This window comes from Saccostrea cucullata, unplaced genomic scaffold (assembly GCF_032062105.1).
Source record: "Saccostrea cucullata isolate Sc308-1 unplaced genomic scaffold, CSIRO_AGI_Scuc_v1 ctg5127, whole genome shotgun sequence".
NCBI classification, from domain to species: domain Eukaryota; kingdom Metazoa; phylum Mollusca; class Bivalvia; order Ostreida; family Ostreidae; genus Saccostrea; species Saccostrea cuccullata.
In genome coordinates this window covers 9,102-30,254 of record NW_026937415.1, presented here as the reverse complement: position 1 = coordinate 30,254, position 21,153 = coordinate 9,102, and the positions used below count along the sequence as shown (strand labels likewise).

Sequence of the window (21,153 nt, the reverse complement as noted above, 5' to 3'; positions counted from 1 at the left end):
CGGTTAGAAAAACATGCATATGGTCCACGTATTGCAGTCCGTTTTTAAAGGACAGCAACTTGTTGTTGTTATTGCTAGTTTCTAGTGCATTCATCGACCAGCGTTAATCCTTGTACGCGATCATCTTTAAGAGTAAAGTACCACTTAATATTAACAAGTGGGGAATATTTAAGAGGGCAAAAACAGATAAATGCTACATGGCGCAGTAGTGATTGGACATTTGGCATTTTTTTTTATGACGTAGATCTGGTAAAATCCAAGCTTCAAAATAACTTAAGCTTCTCTGGAAAAAAGTCTTTCTAGCACAGCTTCTCATATGCATAAAGTGTTATAAAGGAAAACCTCTCCATGTTTTGTATCAGTTGATAATGACTACATACATCTGAAAAGTTTTGATTGCAATTATGATAGATTTGTCACGATATTCCTATACACTCTTAAGTTTTTACATTCTGATTGCACTCACAAGTACTCTGAAGTTGACATAAAAATATGCTCGACTTTCTGATTGACAGGAGACCGGGTCTTCAAACAATCTATTGAAATTCCCAGGGGTACCAACTGCGTTCCCTTATTAGGAAACCTTCTTTTTGTATATGAAGCAGAACTTGTGCAAAACCTTATGCGTGAAAGGAAGAAAACACATGTTGTGGCCTTCAACTCGACATTTAGATTTATCGATGAGGTATTGTCAATTAACAAGAGTAATTTCCATTCCCATGTCGATACGATATATCACAGAGCACAGTCTGACACACATATTTCATACTTGATATTTTACTTGAAAAAGACGTAAATGGTAAATAACTAAGCTCTATGATAAATGTGATGACTTTAACTTATCTATCGTCAACTTCCCTTTCTTATACCTTCATCACCTGCATATGGATTTTGTATATCGCAGTTGATTCGATACGCAAGAGCATGATCTGAGTATGAACAATTTCTAAAACGATGTTAATTATTGACAACAAGTTGATAAAACAGGAATATATTAAGCAGTCTCGTTTAAAGTCATAAAGTCATACTAATAATTAATTAGTAAATAATGCTGATAAAATCAATTGAAATGACCATTGCTTGAAAAGAGGTGGTTATTTTTTGCTTATCATCCTTCTCGATAATTTTTAACTGTGTGGACGCCAACTACGAAGGCTGTTCAATAAATAATGTCCTCGGTGCTCGAAAAGAAGCAAAAGGCGCTTTTCAATGATTTAGTCTTCATGATTTTACTTATTAATCTCTTTTAATTAAAACACATGTCCGTAACATTATTTATCCAATTTCTGATTGTTTTTAGAACTCATTTTTGGGTATGACCCTTAGTATACTTGAAAATGGCAGATACCTATGATTTCAAGGACTTGTTCCTTCCTTCTGAAAGGTGTTTTTTTTCAAATTTGGAAATAGAAACAAGTCAAAAGATCAAAGATCTGGCGAATATTGTTAATGTGAAAAAACATTAACCTTCTTTCTATTCCAAAAACCTCTTTACTCTTCAGGGCGTGCGGATTTGGACGCTGTCATGAAGAAATTTAATATAGTGGATTCCTGATTCTTGGTCCTACCTCCAATAAACCTTTCGAATTCTTTGCAAAAAATTGCTTTCTAGACTCCTCCAGAAATCAAACCGTTTCCCCAAATACGAATTTGAACAACAATACCACTAATATTCAAGAAAATTGCATATAGATCTGTCTTTCTGCTCTTGCATATCTTTGCTCTTGTCAGACTTTCGCTGTTTTTATCAAGTAAACGTACATCTTATGGTAAATTTTGTTTTGAGTGTTTTAACCAATAGATTAAAGTTTCATCATCTGTTTGATTTTCAAACAAAGGTGGATAACTACAATTACTGATATTTTAAAAGAATTGTTAAGACATTCGTGCACGCTGTCGTTTTCACTCATATTTCAAAATATAGAATGACGTTTGAGTACTAAGCTTTTCTACCGTCAAACGTGTCCTAAAAACAGAGTAAACTACTACCGATATGATGTCTTTCAAATTTGCTATGTGTCTTAAAGTCAATCATACATCATCAAATATTATTTGTTGAAATTTGGCAAACAGTACATAAGTTGATATAATTTTTGTTGGCAAGGACGGTACCCATTTTTGATGCCCATTATATAATTTTTTATAATTGAAATCCGTCTGCTCATTTGTCTATAAAACAGGCATTGGTTGCTGTAAATGTCACATATTTCAGTGAATATTTCTTTGGGATTTTTAACAAGTTTTACAGCAGCTTTAATGAAGCTTTTATTTTCACTCTAGTTTACTGACACTTTACCATTGATTTATAATGCAGTGTCTCGAATAGCCCTTGTTTCCCAGCTTCTCACGATGAAACTATGTGATGAAAAGTGGTCACATAAACTGTTATAAATTCATTAAAGATTCAATAATGAGAGAAAGTTAAGTTTAATGTCATACGATATCTGTATTGTATGTCATACAGTCCAGGACATTATTTATTGAAAGCCCTCGTATTGCCCGGTCGGAGAGCTGCAAATTGTTTACCTATACTAGGCGCTAAGGGCCAGTGTGTAATGAATTTCATGATCTTTTTCGTGCAAGCCCCAACTGCAACAAGCGGGAACTCCATTTATACGTTCTAAAGGACCAGTCTCCATACCCTACAATTGGATTCGAGCCCGCGACTTAAAGACGTACAACACACTGGGGGAGATAACTCTTGCGATTTCAATTGAACGTTTGACGTGACGTCAAATTTAACGTCAAAAATAAAGCGTCAAAACGACGAGTAAAACGATCCCGATGTATATCAATCATGAAAGAAAATTGGGATATGGGGCTTGGCTGTGATTGTGCGTACCATACTCAATCAATAAGTATTTTTTTAATTAACCCGATTAAACTCCGTAAAAAGCAAGACATAAAATACCATCCCTTAATGTTTATTTCATTTCATTTCATATACAATAGATTGTATTTTTTATCAAAGCGCAGAATTTTCTTTTATTCTGAAAATTTTATTTTACATTGCCGAAATTCTCATTATGTACAATTGGCTATATAACATTCCGATTAATGACCTTCATTACAATTTGTGCATACACGATATAAATACATGTATTGTTTTTCTTCTTTAATTAAATAAAACAACAATAAATAAACAAAAAACTTTTTACAATGTAAAATCGATGTTGTTCTCAGACCCTTACTGATCAAAGAGGAACAACTCTGAAAATGTAGGAGATGTTTATTTTCCTCCCTTTATTCACGGTTTTCCACAGAATCAGATACATTTACAGCAAGACCTGATAAATCCGAGAATTGAATACTATAGACCTCACATACACAATGTAAGTATAGAATTGAAAAGAATTGTTCACTTGTACTGAAATTATCTGCATTTATGAATATCCTATTGCAGCAAATCGTAACTTTGACTTTCTGTCAACAATGTCGGTTCGCATTTCCTCGAATCAAAACAAAACGTAGCCTATAAGATTTTAAAAAATATCAATGTGCGATTTGATATAAATTGAAATAGATGAAGAGTTTAATGTTTGATATTTTGGAGTTAATGTGGACGAATACGGAATTTTCATTTTAGCTTTAGAAGCGACGACATTGAAAGAAATGCGTACAATATCGTGAGGGGTGTATGTACATCTAATGCAAATGTCGATGTATCCCCACGGCCACATACTGTCTCGTTTGAAAATAATGACATGAAAGAAACTACAATTATTCCATTTATATCACAGGAGAGTTGAACAAACACCATTTTTTAATGAATAAAATTAAAGAAATAAAATTAAAAATCAACATATTCAAGTTCAACAAAACTTGAATTCGTATCCAGGTTTCAGGTGATATGGAATGCATAACGCATATGTATATGGACTAAACACTAAAATCTTTCAGTAATTTTTTTCCTGATACATATAAAAAGAGTAGTCAATATCTATTCTGCATTCATGAATTTCAAAACTAATGCATACCTCCGGGATTCTTGACGAAATACCAGTATATTTGCACTGTAAACGACGTTTCGCCAAACGCTAATGGTCTGCGACGCAAAATAGGAAGGGGTGGGGGTGATAGGGGTATTCAAAAATTGCCTAAAAATCTACATTTAAATACGCTTTACATATGAGAACTTTTAAATTTGTAAGTTAATATATTTTTCAAGCAAAAGCAATATTCCAATTTAATTTTTTTAATGTGTATTTGTAGAGTCATATAACAAAGTGATCGAAAAAGACGCGCGGGAACGTGATTTATTGAGAAAGGGGGAGGGGGTAATTTTCCTCTATTAAATCAAAACTGGTCGTACAAAAATTATACAAAAAATTATGAAGATTATTTTTACTACCAGCTACCTAAAGAAAGTTTTTTACCAAAATTAAACGACAGATTTTTTCACAAAAAAATTTTGAATTTGAAAAATACGCAATTTTCAAGTCTTGGAAAATTCATAGTTTTTCAGTTTAAGGTCTTTAAAAATTGTTTTGATGATATGTATATCAAAAAGATGACTATGTTTTTGTGTTAAATGGTTAAAGGAATAAGCCAATGAAATTTGACATTTATATCTAACCTGTTTTTTTTGAAAATCAAGGTTTAAGTAGTTCATTGATTAAAAATTTTCTCTCCTTGTAAACAACTAAAGGGGGGTAACTTTCGGAAGTTCCTGTCCAAAAACCACTCGAACGATTTTGTCCAAAATATGCATACATGCAGTAGATATAGTCATGTACTAAATATACGAAAATAACGAAAATTAAACGACAGGAATTTTTTGGGGTAGGTGTGTTGTACATCCTTAAAGATCCAATCCTTACGCTAACGCAGATGCTTTAACACTGAACACGCGGACGACTAAAATGATTTTGTACAAATTTTCATAGGTTCAGGTTCGACATTTAAGATGAATAAGGCTATGTAAAATTGATTGATTAATTGATGCTTTTCGTCCATTTCGAGAATTGTTCACTCGTATAAACACGTTATCAAGTACCAGAGAAGCTGAAAGGCATCAAATTTAAACCTTTTTATGGCTACTCAGAACACAAGGTTCTTTATCATGACAACGCCTATCGTGATACATGGCCTCGGTTTTTAAGGTTTTATAAGAATGACCAGCAGCATTAACTTCAAAATGCTGAGCGCTTGGAACAGCTGCTTTTTTTAGACGTAGATCAGCTGCAGACGCCATTCGAACACTCTAACGACTGAGCTACAGTGACGGCAGGCCTTGTAAGAAATATTTCTATAAAACACTTCTACCTGCGACCTAGCATCCTACAAACAACTCGTGCATCATTATCGTCCCAGGCATCGTCACAAACAGTCCCCCATGATCCATCATAGTATACTTCAACTCTCCCGTAGGTAGACCCACCAGCAGTGATTCGTACATTAACTATAAAATAAAAAAAATATTAAAATATTATACCATAATGTAGTAACTCTTGTTTAATTATCAGCTCTACCAACACATTAAACGCACATGTACAGTTGAGCTACGTCTTAATCTCAGAAATATAGAGAGCGAGGATCATTAGTATTTTTTGACAATGTTTTTAACTTTATTTATTTAATGTTAGATGTATGATAATGAAATTAATAGCATAGATAACATATGTTCTTGATAACAGTTTCTTTTTAAAAAATCAATTATGTGCATATAGAAAAAAATTGTTTCAAGAGGGTTTTAAAAAGTGTCAGTTAGATATAAGGTTAAAACTTTTGACTTTCTGTAACATATGAAATAGTAAATGCTACGCCCTACATGTAGTAATGACACCTTACAGCCGCTTACCTATAATCTCGAACATGTTGCGAAGGTTTAGTTTAAGGAAGTATGGGTTTTGAGCAATAGGGGCCAAATTGTGATATGATTTTCTCCTGTACCCCGTACTTCGAAATCGTAAAAAATAAATCGTAATTACAAACTCTTACTCGTGAAATTCTTTAGTTTAATAACCAACTACAATAAATTTAACCGACAAAATTGACGAAAACATTTATGTATACTCACTAAATGATTTCAAACCATTTGAAATAGTATTCAATGATATATTGTAAGATCTCTGTTGTGATTCAATGGCGGTTAGTCTTGAACTGCGATCTGAAGCCAACTGTTGGATATTCTGAAGCGATGTTTGCAAACTCGACACATCTCCGGTAAGAGAATTGATACTGATACTCTGCTGTGCCAAAGTATCCGATTCCAGTAAGCTTATTTTGCTCCTAATGTTTCTAAAGTTTTGGGATATATCATCATCTGCAGATGATATATTTTGAATTGTCTCATTTAATGTTTTTCTTATTTCATTGGTCGTTTCCGTGCAAAACGGCAGTCCGCGTATCGATGATGCCGTAAGGTTGTTTGCAACTTTTAAGAATGTTTCATTCAAATGAAGAGTCAGATTGCTGGTCTCAATTAAATGCATTTCAATTTCTTTAATTTTGTTGTTTGTGAGATCATTTAAGGAAACTTCCAATGTCGATACAATTTTCTGGGATTGATTAAATTTTTCATGTATTTTTGCCTCAAATTGAATCTCAATGTCGTGGAAATTTTTCGACATATTGTCTCTTGCTTCAAATAATGAACCAGAAATATTTCGGACTTTATCTTCTATAAAAGAAACATTTTCTGAAACTCGACTTAATACTTGACTGTTTTTAGCGATATCTTTTGACACTTCAAATGTTTTTGCTTCAATCTCATCAATTCGCTCTCCTATCAATCCATAATGTTGAAGGCTGCTATTTCTGAGTTCATTTTGTAATTCCTTTAATTTACTTTTTGTATCATTGCCAAGCGTTTTCATTGCTGTTGCTAAAGATGTCTCCATATTAGAAATCCTTAACATTGTACCATTTGATAGGTGTAATAGATGCAATGTTTCATTGATGCTGTTAGTCTTTTCATTGGTAAAAGATGTCATTATACTCTTCAACTGTGATAGTTTCTCTTCATTTTTCATACTTTCATATTTCACTAATTCGCTGATATTCGACTCAAGACCTTCGGTTTTGCTTTTGATAACATTTATTTCTTTCCTTACAAAATCCTTGTATCCACTTTTTTCGTTGCTTATATTTTCTTTGAGATTTGAAATTTTTTGATCAATCCGAGACATTTCATTTTGTATACTCCCAATTAAAGAATGTTGACGTTTTTCACAGTTCTCTTCCATTATGGATTCAATAGAAGATAATTTACTTAACATCACATCTTTCATTTGACTGAACATTTCATAATCACGGTGCATTCTATTATCTGTGCCTGCCAATTTGTCATCGTAAAGCAACTGCTGTGTGCTCCTAGGTATTGCACCAGTAATGACAACAAATGATAATAAAATCCTATCCATTCTAAATCTTCTTTAGGAAATATACAAGAAAAGAAATGTCTTAGATTTTTCTCCTTCGAAGTGAATTTCCTTTCAGTATTCAAAACAAATCACATGGGTAAGTTGAACAATATCTTAACTTTAGGATGATGATGTTAAGATTTTTATCCTTGGCTTTTATAGATATGAAACTTCTGTAATTCAATATGGCACTTACTTGGTTTAGGAAAGCTTTTACACTGTAGATCTTTTCCACGATCTCATCCTCCTTCGTTATGACATATACTTCAGTTTAATGATACACTTTCACTTTCCATCAACGAGCTTATTTAGTAGCTCTCTTCACAGAAGAGAACTTCCTGCTTGTCTACAGAGAAATACTTGTAACAAGCCACCTAATCAGTACAAAGGTTACTAACGAATTATAACATTTTTTTAATTCATCATTGACAATTTAAGTAACCTTATAAACAATACTTTTTATGAGAAGTGAAAAGAATATATAACATTTATCAATAACGTTGATTTGATTAAGTTGTGATTTGATTCTGAGAGTAAACTCCTACTTAAATGTACATTTGCATTTGATCTTTGACTTAATGCGTATAAATATGCATTCTCCTTTGAGATAACAAGTTGTCATTCGATTTTGATAGATATATTTTATTGCACAAAGGATATAAATTGTAATGATTATTCTATAAAATCAATTGCTCAAAAATACTGATCTGGGATCTCAAGTGTGGGAAGGTTGTTGTACAACTGTGGATAATGAAATCATCAAGATTGTCCGGTAGGCATTACTAGAATTGAAAGCATTAATTAAACATTTCACTTCGCGTATCCAGCTCCTATTTAACACGGCTGGGTGGTTTTGGCCATTTTAAGACTATATTGGTTCCCTTAATAGAAGAGCTTATAGACTTTATTTATAAATTAAAATGTATGATTTTCTTTCTTTTCCTAATGATAATTGACAGCAAAAGATATCATACATGCACATGCAAAAATAATTTAGTATCTGACGGTTTATTTGTTGACACATCCCCCCGCTTTCTTTTAAAAAAAGTTCAGATTACGTAATTTATTTCAATGTCTAATTCAAATCCCATATCATTTAAAAAAATATTTGTTGACTTATCGCACATGTTCAATCGTTTGTCATTATTTGTCAAATTCCTTAATTTATTTGAATACTTAAAATTTGATGAAATTTGTTCGATGTTATATCTTTTTATTTGACGTCATGAGTAATCAAAATTTAATTTTTAAATCCAAAACACTATTTTTTTTTTAGATATCATGATTTATTTAAAACAGGAAGTTTTCCAGGCCTTTTTACGATTTTGATATTTTACATGCCAGGAAACCGTCAGAACCGGTGCCAATACGTCCGCCTCCAACCAGAGGCGGCATCTGTTGATATCTTGCGAATCGAATTAAATTTCAAAGTCAGATGTTATCAATAGTACAACACCTTAAGTATTTACTTATATCGTTTTTATGGTTCATTAAAATAGCAATCCGATTAAAACATTTTATCAAATTTGTCTTCATTTCGTGCATTTAAAAATCTTGCAAGATCTGTATTGAAATGTGGAGTGATATTTTCTTTTCATCGATTTGGTGAACACATTGTGCTATTAATAAATTTTTTCGGCATTTAGATATCTCTGTTTGATTTCCAGATTTAATGGCGCCGGTTATGTAAAATATCAAAATCATAAAAAGGCCTGGAAAACGTCAGATTTTAAAAATTTTAAAAATGCAAAAATCGGATCGCGGAGCAAGTCAAACAACCTTCATTTGAAAGATTGAGAGATTCAAATTCAGAATTGTCACATAAATTCGTCTTCAAAACTATTGTTTGATATTTTGCTTTGTTGAAAAGAAATTTACTTGAGAATATAGGTAGTAATCATGGAAAACGACAAAAACGATGACATTTAAGAACGTCGCGGTGCAGTAGATAACGATGCAATTTTGTGTTTTACTCAGCAAAAATCCTGAATAAACCTTAAAAGAATCTTGGAAGAATGAAAAAATATGTCACACGCGAGTTGTGCATGTATGTACAAATAGTATAGGCAGTATTTAAATAACAGATACTCTGTATTAGATGAGGACAATCTATAGGGATATTTTTTAGAAATAATTATTGACACTATGTTTGACATTACTTGCCGTTAAGTGTGTTCCATATGTACAAAACAGGCATGTTGATTTTAAAAATAAGTAAATTGATTTCTGTTAAATTGAATAGAATGTAACTGCACACATAAACACAACAAATACGAGGGACGTTCAATAATGTTCAAAGAATAATGTCATTGGGGCTCGGAAAGAAACCAAAAAAAAGTTTTTCTATGATTTAGTCTTAATGATTAAACTAAAATATCCTTTTTAATTAAAACACATGTCTGTAACATTTTCATTCAATTTCTAATTGTTTTTAGAACACATTTTAGAGTTTCCTTCGTATACTGGAATATGGCAGATCCTATGATTTGCTGTACTTGGTTTTTTTTCTTTCTGAGAGATGATTTTCTAAGTTTGAGTATTTGAGTATTTGACCTTTGAGTTTTTAACTTTTTTACTATCAAATGTTTCTTTAAAACCGTGTGAACTACTCAAAATGATTTTTATTAATTTTGCTATGTGTCTTAAAGTCAATAAAACATAATCAGTGATAATTTGTTTTATTTTCGCAAATTTACATCGGTCGTTGTAAGTCATTGTTGTCAAGGACGGTATCCATTTTTGATGCCCATCATATAATTTTTGTTTATTGAAATCTACTTGTTTACGTGTCTATAAAACAGACATATGTTGCTGTAAATTTCACATATTTCAGTTTATATATTTTTTGGATATTAACAAGTTTTACAGCTGCTTTAATGAAGCTTTTAATTTTACTCTAGTTTACTGAATATTGACCATTCATTTTTCATGGAGTGTCTCGAATAGCCATTGTTTTCCAGCTTCCCACAATGAAATAATGCGATAAGAAGTGGTCACATAAACTGTTTCAATTCATTAAAGATTCAATAGTGAGAGAAAATCAAGCTTAATGTCCTATGACTTTTATTTTGTATGTCATCGGGCTAATGACATTATTTATTGAATGTCCCTCGTATTTTTATATATTATATTTGTGCTTATTTTAAATTTCTAGTGAGTAATATAACGAAGATTGACATCGATCAGGAACTTTCAAACAACCCTCGTACAAGTTTTTATCACCGCTTTTTTTTTTTTTTTTTTTTTAGATATTTAGTCAAAAAAATTGAAAATCTCGACATCAATTATTCATAATTGATAAGTTCTGAAACGGATTCATAGTCAGACTAGCATAATCTTTTTCCCCATGCTTACATTGTATCATAAAAAAATCTTTTTGATGATATGATGGAAAGTCGTATAAAAACCATTCGGTGTCAAGTCCTCATTGCTTATTATTATAAACTCTGAATGTCACTGTTTAAGGGAGAAATTAACATGATGAATTCAAAGCCCCATTACATGTATTAAGTATAATAAATGTATTATGCTCTTCAGTAGTCAGTGACAAAAAGTGTTAACATATTACATTAATGATTGTTATTAATAATAATTCTCATTAAAAACGTTTGCTATGTAAATAAATGCTATCTTAATAACATATGTAATTTCACTGTAAATGCAAAATTTATAGGAAAAGCTGAATAAATAATAAAACTCCAGTGTGTGTTTTTATTGAATAAGAATAAAAGTTGTAGCACTTTTCATGAATACAGGTTGAAATCGTTTCATCAGATATTGATGATGTCCCCATATTTTTGAACCGTTCTAGAATAGACATTTGAAACAAAGTTGCACATATCTTAGAAATTTGAAGTGATAATATGTCAATATATTATGTTTAATTATTTATATTACATGTATCAAGCGCATGTTGTTGATTTTTTTCTGAAGTTTCTCTTTTACATCAATGCATTTAAAATTATTTTTTCATTTCACTGTTCCTCTGTAATTCTTAGTTTATGTTTACTTTTCCTTAATACGTTATGTCACATATAATTATCTAAATACTTAAACATGAACATAACACATCAGCAGATTGCGTGAGGCTTTTAAGACCATTGTCGTGAATTTTAAAGAATTTTGCATTTTTCGTTTATTTAACAAGAATATAATATTTAATATGCATGTACCTTAATGCAAGCAATGTAACCATCTGTTGAAATATTGGTTTACATTTTTGTAAGACAGAAAGAGACCTTAACAAGACCTACATAAAATCAAGTTCTATTCTTTAAAAGTAGAGCTATTACATGTAAATGTAACCTGTGCATCTCTTCTGAATTAAGCTGCCATTTCAATTGTTTGTTTTTCATCTGTTTTGAAAGTATTTTGTACATAAGAAAAATATCCAATCATTTTTATGAAATGTGCATTAAATTTCAAAATATCAAATGTAAAGATAATTTAATATTACCCACTCTTCAATTATAATTATTTTCACTTATGCATTTATATTATCTTTACAAATTTTATCTTTATACATGTATGTACTTGTTCTTTTTTAAGTTTCAAAAGATTTATTAAATCATTTAATTTAAAATTTTAATTTCATGATAATAATTAAAATTTACATGTAACAATTACTGCTATTGGCAAATACTTTTGACTATTTTCTCTTTCTGTTTGAGAACAAAATATGTTCACCATGATAATAAACTTTCAGAAAAATTCCAGTTTCTGTAGATACATTTTCATGATATTTTACATCATAACACCTTACGTCTCCACAATGGCGCGACGGTGAGAGTCGCAGAGCAAGAATTTTAGTCCTTATGTCGAGGGATGAACCCCCACTGCAGGACTGGAGGACCAGTCATTTGGTTAAAACCGAGGTCCCGTGTCGCAGTAAGTACTGGCGCAAAATAAATTCGTCACTGAGTGCCTCCAGAAGAATGAAAACATTTCCAGACGGACGTTTTACATTATAAAAAAAACCCCAAAAAACCCAATACTTACATGCTTGTTATCTTTGTAGTTTTCATATGTTTTCTAATCAATTCCACAAAGTAACATAGTCTTCTGTTTCTTGTATACTATATGACTCAATTATCCTTTTTTAATCATTTATAACTTTTGAAAGCGTAAGCACTTTCATTAGAATTAAGCTAAATAACTGTATATTATTTTTTTAAAGAAATTAGTTCTTACATGTGTTAGCGTTGACAAAATGAAATTCATATAAATGGTACCTACATGCAATGTTTCTAAACTTTTGTGTTAATATTAGTTAAAAGTAATCGACACATAATAAATGACGGTAAAATTATGGCAGTATATTTCCATCCAAAGGTTATCACAAAATCACGTGGCTTAAAACACATTTATTTTTTTCATAAAAGAAGCAACGATTTTGTATTCGTCTCACTAGATCAAATTGGCAATGTTAGTGTTAGTTTGCCTTTGTTTGCTGTATTTTAGTACAGTAGACGGGGTAGGCTATGTTGGTGTCAGACCTTCTTCACGTAATAAATGCTATTACGAAAATATCAAGGACGCTCATTTTAGTTACGATAGAAAGGATTTCTGTGAAGGTAAGATTTGGATTAATTGGAATGGATTTAAATGTTAGATTAATTTAGGGAACTTGTTTTGAAATAATTTAAGAAACCTGAAAATATAGAACGAAAGCTATTCAATACTTTTTTTGATGAATTGTCGTCCGCGTAGCAGATTTCTGTGAGGGTAAGATTAGGATTTATTGGAATGTATTTTTAAAACAATGTTAAATTGATTTAGGGAACTTGTAATTTAAGAAACCTGTAAATATATTAGGTAATAAATACTTTCTTTTGAAGAATTGTTGCCCACCTTGCGCAGTGGATAGAGTGTCTGCTCTAGAGTCGCTAAGTAAGGAGATGATCCTTACGTCGCGGGTTCGAATCCCACTGTGGGACGTGGAGACCTGTTCTTCGGATGAGACCGTATAAACTGAGTTCCCGTGCATGCTTTGATCAGAGGTTTGATGTAGAGTAGACCGTAACGATAGCTCAGTCGGCAGACCGCTCACTCCGTGATCGGAATTTCAAGAGTTTGAATATCCGTCGCGTCTAGCCTAAATCAATAGAACGGGAAGCAACACTATCTCTTTGCCAGGCGCTGATGGGTTCTTTGAAGTGAAAGATGCCAGTCCATTGGATGGAATCTTAAATACCAAAACCCCGTGTCAAGATAGGCGTTGCCAGGATAACCCCCCCCCCCACACACACACACACTGATGAATGTTTTTGAGAGCCGAAAAATCTTTATATGAAAGAAAATTTAGGTATGGAACGTGAAACAACATACAATAAATCACTTAATCAAATTAGCGTTCATGCTTCTTAAGAAAAACATATTTAGGGACAACGTGTGTAGAACATCAAAGAATGTTTATGCGTGTCTATTTTTTAACATCATATCTCTTTCGGGAAGTTTTCATTTATATGGAGATGCTACTACTTGTCGTTAGAGGACTACAAATTTGAACTATTTTGCCACCCAGCAGAACTTTATCTTTTTGTGCAAAAACCTACTGCAACATGGATTCTGAAACTCGGTTTATATGGTCTTATCCGAAGGACCTGTCACCATGTCCTGCGATGGGATTAAAACTCGCGACGTAAGGATCACCTTCTTATTCAGCCACTTCAGAGCATAATTATTATGCTATTGTACTGTGCCACGCAGACAATTATCAGTCAACTTAAAATATTTACATCTGCAAATATTTTTCTTATATGAATCTATTAAAGAGAAAATATGTTCAATTCTGTATGAATTTATTAGGGATTCAGAGGTTATAGCATGACCGAAAAACAGAGCGAGATGATATTTTGTCGACATATTTCTCCTCAGGGACCTGGATTTTTATCAATCAGTCACTCGAAGAGCCAAATATCAAAACAAAATACTAGGGGTAGAATTTAGACAAATAGCCAAAAAGTCAGGTGCCTCTGATTTATGTCAGAGCTGCAACTAGTTTTTGAACTTCTAAGTTAATAGTGATGGAAAAAATGAAATGATTGGAAATGATGTTAGGGAGCGCTAAGACGGGAGAGCCCACCGCTTTTGAATTCAAATATATGTGCATATTAAAAATTCATAAAAATGGAGATTATTCACAGTATCCATCTTTTTTTTCATTATATATGTAAACAGAGAATTTCTGAACTGAACATAAATTCAGATACATGTACATGTATTCAATTGTTCGGGCTTCACAGGATTTGATCATGTGATCAGAGTAGTTAATTTCCCAGCGTACATTTTGTTTTTTTATTTTAGGTCCTTTTAAATGGTGCAATGTAAACAAATGTTGGACAACCTGTGGCTCGAAAGAAAGACAGTCGCCCATCAACATAAAAACAAAAAAGGCAAGGTCCTTAAATCGGTACCGTGGATACATTGTGTTAAAGGGTTTTGATACAAGAGTGAATGCCAAAATCTACAATAATGGTATCAGATACTGACAATTTTTATTAACATTAAAATGTTTACGATGCAGCAACATGATTAAAAACGTGTTGCACTAAACAAAATTAATAATTGTGTTTTTGTCGTTTGCTTTGTATTTCTTATTGGATTAACTGGTACAATGTAAAAAAAATTATGATTAACACACAGCTTGGTATATACAAAATTATATTAATATATATCCATTGAATTTTCTTAATTTAACAATTCTAGATACATGTAGCTTGTAAAGTAAATGCACTGTTCATAATTTTTATCCGCTATTGAAGATTCTATAAGACCTGTTAACATTAGAAAATCACGTGAACGTTTCACTAATAAGCAAACAATCTCCGTTTTCTTTAATTCAAAAGGACATGCACCGCACTTCGAAGTGAATAAAGAAGAACGAAGAAAAATAACTCTTACGCATGTTCCTTTTAGAAGACATAGAACATACAACTTCGAACAGCTGCACATTCATGTTGGCAAAAAGAGGAGTAAAGGTTCAGAACACTCTATAAACAACAAATTTTATCCCATGGAGGTATGACAAGGATTTTTCTTGTTAGTCCTAAATACAACAACAAAAGATTCTGAATTTCATTTCCGTTTACATGTCTTAGCAATTGAATGTAGAACAAAATCTTTTATTCAAATTAGAGGAATAACGGTTAAAGCGCTAGATGCATAAGATTATCGTTTATGTAAAAAAAAAATATATAAAACCATGTCAACGGTTGTTTCTTTATATTGTACAGATGGGTAGTTATTTCTCTTTTAATGCATGAAATGGATTTTATGTTATGATATGTTTTCCTTTCAGGCTCACTTAGTGTTTTATGACAGGAGGTACAAAAACATAACATACGCTAAATTCAGGCCAGAAGGATTGGTTGTCCTATCCGTAATGATCAAAGTAAGTACATTCATCTAAAGATTTCTGGCATTTAGCATTTAAAACGTGGAAAAACAGTATGTCAAAATATAAAGATAAAATTAATTGTTACGATACACAATTAAGAGAATATATTTGTGAATGTTATTCTGGTTTTACTATACAGTTGTAAAAAACATTTTAAATTCATTTTCAGTTGAAATAATATATCATCTATCATGTTTCAAGGTAGAACATGATAATGACAACAATAAAGAGGAAGAAGATGAACAAGGGCATATAAGAGACGATAAAGATGTTTGTAAAATAATATTATTAAATTAGTAATCCATAAAAACAATATTTAGGGAATTTGTAGAAATTATGTTTGGTCCAATTATTGGTTTGAAGTATATACCAGGTAAAAGGAGGAGGGGGTATCATGATAGGACTTCTCATAGCTTTTGTCTTTTGAAGAAGATATGTCAAGATTGTTAACAATCCTCTTATTTGTCTCAACATTTAAAAATTCGTTAAAATTTAGATAAGTTTTACTTATTTAAATGACTAATTATGAATTCGCTACATTTGAAAAAATCTCATGCGAAACAAGCTGAGGAAGCCTCCACATGTTTGCCGATTATTAGTTTAAAAACAACCGAAAATTTTTCACTCATAATCAGATGCATCTACGTACATGTACATGCATATACATCTGGTGAAAAGCTTCGAATTTAGATTTGAACTAAGACCTTAGGGCCAGTAAGCAGTAAGAGATTTATTGTTTTGTTCTTGCACTTACTTTGACATGGTACCTCTGTTTATACTTACGGTCTTATCGGAATGACCTATTTGAGCCTGATACAAACAACATAAGATTTAACACCCTACACCACGACTCTGAAGTAAAAGTTTTAACCATATTGCTAGGGGCGTCCATCTTTAAAGATAAAATTAAAAATACATGTAGTTGCCTGATGTGGCTCTTCATACCCTCAGGATTATGATTTGAATAAACTTGAATCTATTCTACCTGAGGACGTTTCCATATGAATATGAATCCTTTAAGAACATATGTCAAGATCTTTCCTTTCTTTTCCTTTATTAAGTTCTTCATTTCCCTATTCAGCCTTATCTCCCCTTAAGATTAACCAATTTGAATCCACATTGTACAGGAGAATGTTCCCTACAAAATGACTTAATATTAAATTTTTATTCTTGACAAGGAGCTTGTTTAAAAGAAGTTTTCCTATATAGTCCAATGAAAGGCTTTCATCGACTGTTAAACTCGCGCTCTAACCCAGCCAGGGGAATAGCTTCGTAAAAATGGTAATAAAGCTTTTTTCACTCTTCTTTCTTTTGACCTTTCCGAGATGTATTGAGAAGAGGTTTAAAACTTCCCCATCAAATTTACACTGGTTATTTATAATCTAGGTTCTCCCTCCTGATATGAGTGTATGCACGTGTTGCTTAATTAAAACGTTTGACTTTGAATTCTTTTAAGTCGAAAATTGACCAAGTGGTTCTGGAAAAAATACAAAAGTTAACGACAATGGATAATTTTTTTAAAAGCCTGTTTGAGTCTTCAGCTCATGATCAGGTGAGCTAGATGCATTTTGCTTTCCAATATTCTTTGTTTACACACATCAATTCATAGGAAACTGCTTTTTTAAAGATTTGTAACAAAGGGCTCGACGAGGACTATGCACGTTATTACGAAAGGAGACGCTACAAAGGGGTATTGTAAAACTTTCACTTGTTCAAATGTTTACAATGTTTTTTTTTTTTTTGTTTTTTTTTTGTAAAAGTAGTTGTTAAATCGAAAATCTTTCTTTATTTTTGCATATATAGATTCATAATATGCTAATTTATAAACATTTTTTATTCAGCATCGGCGTTGTAAAGTGAGGTTTGCTAAAACACTGAGTGAAATGATGACTACATACTACAGGAAAATAAGGATGTATAATGGTAAAGGATATACAATAGAGACACGAGAAACACGTGAGTCATGTTATATGTATGTACGTGTATAAAATATCAAATAACATTTATTATGATGATTAAAAAATAATCTGCAGAGAATGTTAATTACAAAGTTAAAACTATTCTTTCTTTATCATCAGTATAGATTGTCTGTTTCATAAAAAAGTTTACTTACAGTAATGTTGCATGGATTATTTTTATTTTGTCAAACAGCTTAAAGGTTCTATTTGCATACAATTTCTGTGTGAACAGAAAAGTAACATTTTTGTAGAACCGCCATGTCATCCAGAGAAACTTCAACAAAGTTTCATCAAAGAACACTGCATAATGAAAGTTGGTTCTTCACATGCGAAAATCCCAGTTTGTGGAATATCACCTCTAGATGTCCTCCCCTACGACCGTAGATTTTATACCTATAAGGGATCGTTAACCACACCCCCATGTTTTGAAACTGTACAATGGATAGTTCATAAATGCCCAATAAAAGTAACACGCGAGGTAAGAAATTAGACTTTCCTTTAAATGAATTTAACTACCCATTTTAATAAATATAAAATCTTAAGTTTAAAAAAATATATTCCATACCCAGTTATTTCTTGTATTATTCTTTTAAAAACATTGCTTATGATTTAATTTTTGGTAATTTGATGTCAATGGAAGCAAATTGTTCTTTAAAATGTTATATTAAAAATTTGAATGCATTTCTAAGGATTTCATACATTTTAGACGCAAGTCATTGTGACGTAGGCAACCCATTTTATACGATATTAAGTAATTTTTTTATCCAATCAAATACAGTGTTACAACCAGAATTAAATTATTTCATAATAGAAAAAAACTAAAAGTTTAAGTAAAGAAATCTAAAGTTTATAAAAAAAATATAATATATCTAATGTTTCTTGTGTTATTCTTTTAAAAGCATTCTTCTTTGTATACAATTCAAATCAACAGAAGCACATTATCTTTGAAACCGTTATATTAAAACAAATGCAATTCTAGGCATTTCAAGCACTAAGGAATGTTCAGGATTCTCACCTTGATCCGCTGTCAGACATGGGAATAAGAAGACCACAACAGGTTAGTGTAAAGCTCTATAAACTAGAAATGAGAGTAATTGTGTATATGGACAGAAAAGTACAATAGTAAACAAAATTATCTTATTTAGGAATTATTCCGATTAATGCCAGATGTGCTTAAAAATATCACTACGATTTAATGCACTAAAATGATACAAAGATATTAAAAAAACTCGAGAAACAAAAAATAGAATTGAAATATGTTTTTAATCAGAAGAGATTTGGTGCTTATGGCATAAAAAGCATAAGTTTTATTTTAAAAAGAAAACAATTCTAACACTCTCAGTATATAAATCAAGGTTATACTTACACGAGTATTTACATATTGGAAGTAAAGTAGAAGTGTTAATATAGTGATTCTTTTAGATAATTTCTCGATGTGATGGTATATTTATGGAATAGTTGTCTAATTTTTCGGTTCTCTGATGTGATCAATCAAGTGACGTGCTTGATAATTTGCCGAAGGCGTTCATGCATATAATTATTATCCAAGCCAATCGATTGATCATCGTCATGAAACAAAAAAAATCTGACAGTTATTTCTTATATTTACATGCTCTTGATTCCGCAAATTTACGTGCTACAAGTCCTGCTTCTGTCTCTATTTGCATGTCTCGGCCTGCACGTGATTTGTTTTAACCGCGCCTATCGATGATTAGGTGATTTATGAGGATCAGACGGTTATTGAAAACTAAAGTATTTTAAATCAATCATTTATCAGATCAGAAACACGTATCAAATCTTATTCATCATGTCTGGCTGTAGAATGAATTACTTGTTTAGACCGCATCATGTGTCGTCTTTTGCAGTATAAACACTGTAAATATATCAATTGCAAATGTTTTTTATAGCTAAATATTCCACGGACCTCCATCACACATTAAACAACGTGATTTTAGTCAGTAAAACAAGAACATGATTTTGTTATTTATATTCATTTTAATATTAATATTATGTACCTCAAATAAGATATATAGTCCTTCAAAGTAATAAAAATAAACATTAAGCTAACTTTAAGGAAACATGATATGCACATGTATATCATACATGTATACATGTATTGTATGTTCATATAAGTTAAAGTATTTTTTCTTCAGAGAAATAAACATCCTGTCTTCAAAAACTTCTAGTAAGATTGAAGCACACCAGAGGTATCATCGGCCTGGTGGATACATGTACCTCAAGAAAACACATTACTTTTTTTTAACTTATCCATGATCACATAATTGCAGTTTCTAGTAATTTTAAAATTATTTAGAAATGAGTGAATTGTTAATACACAGAACTTGTAAATAGATGTTGTTTACTCCTTTTTTAATTAAAAGACAATAAATTGTTTTGTTTTGTTTTTTTTCATTTTGTTTTATTGTCATTTTTACTCTTCTGATATTATAGAAGGCAAGTTGTTAGCTAATGCAGCATTTGCTTATTTGTATGTTGATCTACTATATGCAAATGTTCATATATATTCGTGTTTGTTCTCTTTGGGTTTATGTTTGTTTGTTATTTACAATGATTACTTTTTGTTTTTTTGTTAAAAACAATGGAATTTTTTTTTAAAGAATATTCATTAAATTACATGGCGAAATGTGCATATGAAACACAAAATACATTTTAAAATGCAAAAAAATCCCATCTATTTCTTTCGATTTTTACTTCTGTTTTTTCTTTTAATTTAATTTTTTATATATATTTTCTCCCTGTTTCTCTTTGTACCATGGATTCTTCACAATCGTCAACATAAATTTCTGTTAGAAAAGCGCTTCTTTAATTCAAAACATTGAGGAATTTATTTTTTATATTTGCTCAAATCTTAATTGCATATCTTAAGATTTTTATACTTTATAAAATGTATGATATGGGCTTCCTTTTTTAAAGAAGAAGCTACATATATTTAAACAACAAAACAAGGACCTGTCAAAGGTTTCCCTGTAAATTCAAAATCTGCATCAGTGCAATATTTGATAATATTGTTTGATTTTTGAAAAGACATCAAAAAATTTTAATGGTTAACTTTTTAAGTATTTCTAAAGATTAGTTTACTTATCTTTCTCTTTTTACCATTTGCTTTCGTACTATTAGTTCCCTTGTGTTAAGGTCAAGATCAAGAAAATGACTTTAATCTAAGTTTTTGTGTGAGATCCATTATGACGTCATAATCAATTTCATATTTCTTTTTCCCGTACTTTACGACTCAAATAGAATTATGTACAACATAAAGTATTTTCATTGAATTCAATTTGAAATCATTTGAAAAGTTATCCCGATACCTATATTTAGGCCTTTCAACTGCCGCTAGGGTTCCCTGTTAGGGACGATAACTCGTTGCTGAAACTTGTTGAGAGCAGGTCCGAGGTTTCTAACTGTTTATACGCAA

The 21,153-nt window shown here is 31.3% G+C and overlaps 2 protein-coding genes across 2 annotated transcripts; one reads left to right on the top strand and one right to left on the bottom strand.

The window, feature by feature from the left end:
* Window positions 1-5,261: 5,261 nt before the first annotated feature.
* On the bottom strand, window positions 5,262-7,364 carry LOC134248179 (paramyosin-like). The gene is made up of 2 exons (XM_062730604.1): window positions 6,020-7,364; window positions 5,262-5,401 (listed from the first exon to the last, which is right to left on the bottom strand). Exons 1-2 carry the CDS (start codon window positions 7,362-7,364, stop codon window positions 5,262-5,264), a joined length of 1,485 nt encoding a protein of 494 aa, XP_062586588.1.
* A 5,385-nt stretch (window positions 7,365-12,749) lies between these two features.
* LOC134248178 (nacrein-like protein) lies at window positions 12,750-20,093 on the top strand. The gene is made up of 10 exons (XM_062730603.1): window positions 12,750-12,937; window positions 14,670-14,840; window positions 15,212-15,384; window positions 15,664-15,760; window positions 15,968-16,032; window positions 17,390-17,452; window positions 17,604-17,718; window positions 17,972-18,198; window positions 18,700-18,777; window positions 19,874-20,093. The coding sequence occupies exons 1-10, from the start codon at window positions 12,787-12,789 to the stop codon at window positions 19,904-19,906; spliced, it is 1,173 nt and encodes a 390-aa protein (XP_062586587.1). The 5' UTR covers window positions 12,750-12,786; the 3' UTR covers window positions 19,907-20,093.
* The last annotated feature ends 1,060 nt before the right edge of the window (window positions 20,094-21,153 follow it).

Bases quoted from the DNA above. Each gene is read 5' to 3' on its own strand.
- LOC134248179 (XM_062730604.1), bottom strand. From the start codon at position 7,364: ATGGATAGGATTTTATTATCATTTGTTGTCATTACTGGTGCAATACCT. The intron at 5,402-6,019 runs GTGAGTATACAT...TTTATTTTATAG, and splicing joins AAATGGTTTGAAATCATTTA to TTAATGTACGAATCACTGCT.
- LOC134248178 (XM_062730603.1), top strand. From the start codon at position 12,787: ATGTTAGTGTTAGTTTGCCTTTGTTTGCTGTATTTTAGTACAGTAGAC. The intron at 15,385-15,663 runs GTATGACAAGGA...TTTTCCTTTCAG, and splicing joins ACAAATTTTATCCCATGGAG to GCTCACTTAGTGTTTTATGA. The intron at 18,778-19,873 runs GTTAGTGTAAAG...TTTTTTCTTCAG, and splicing joins GAATAAGAAGACCACAACAG to AGAAATAAACATCCTGTCTT.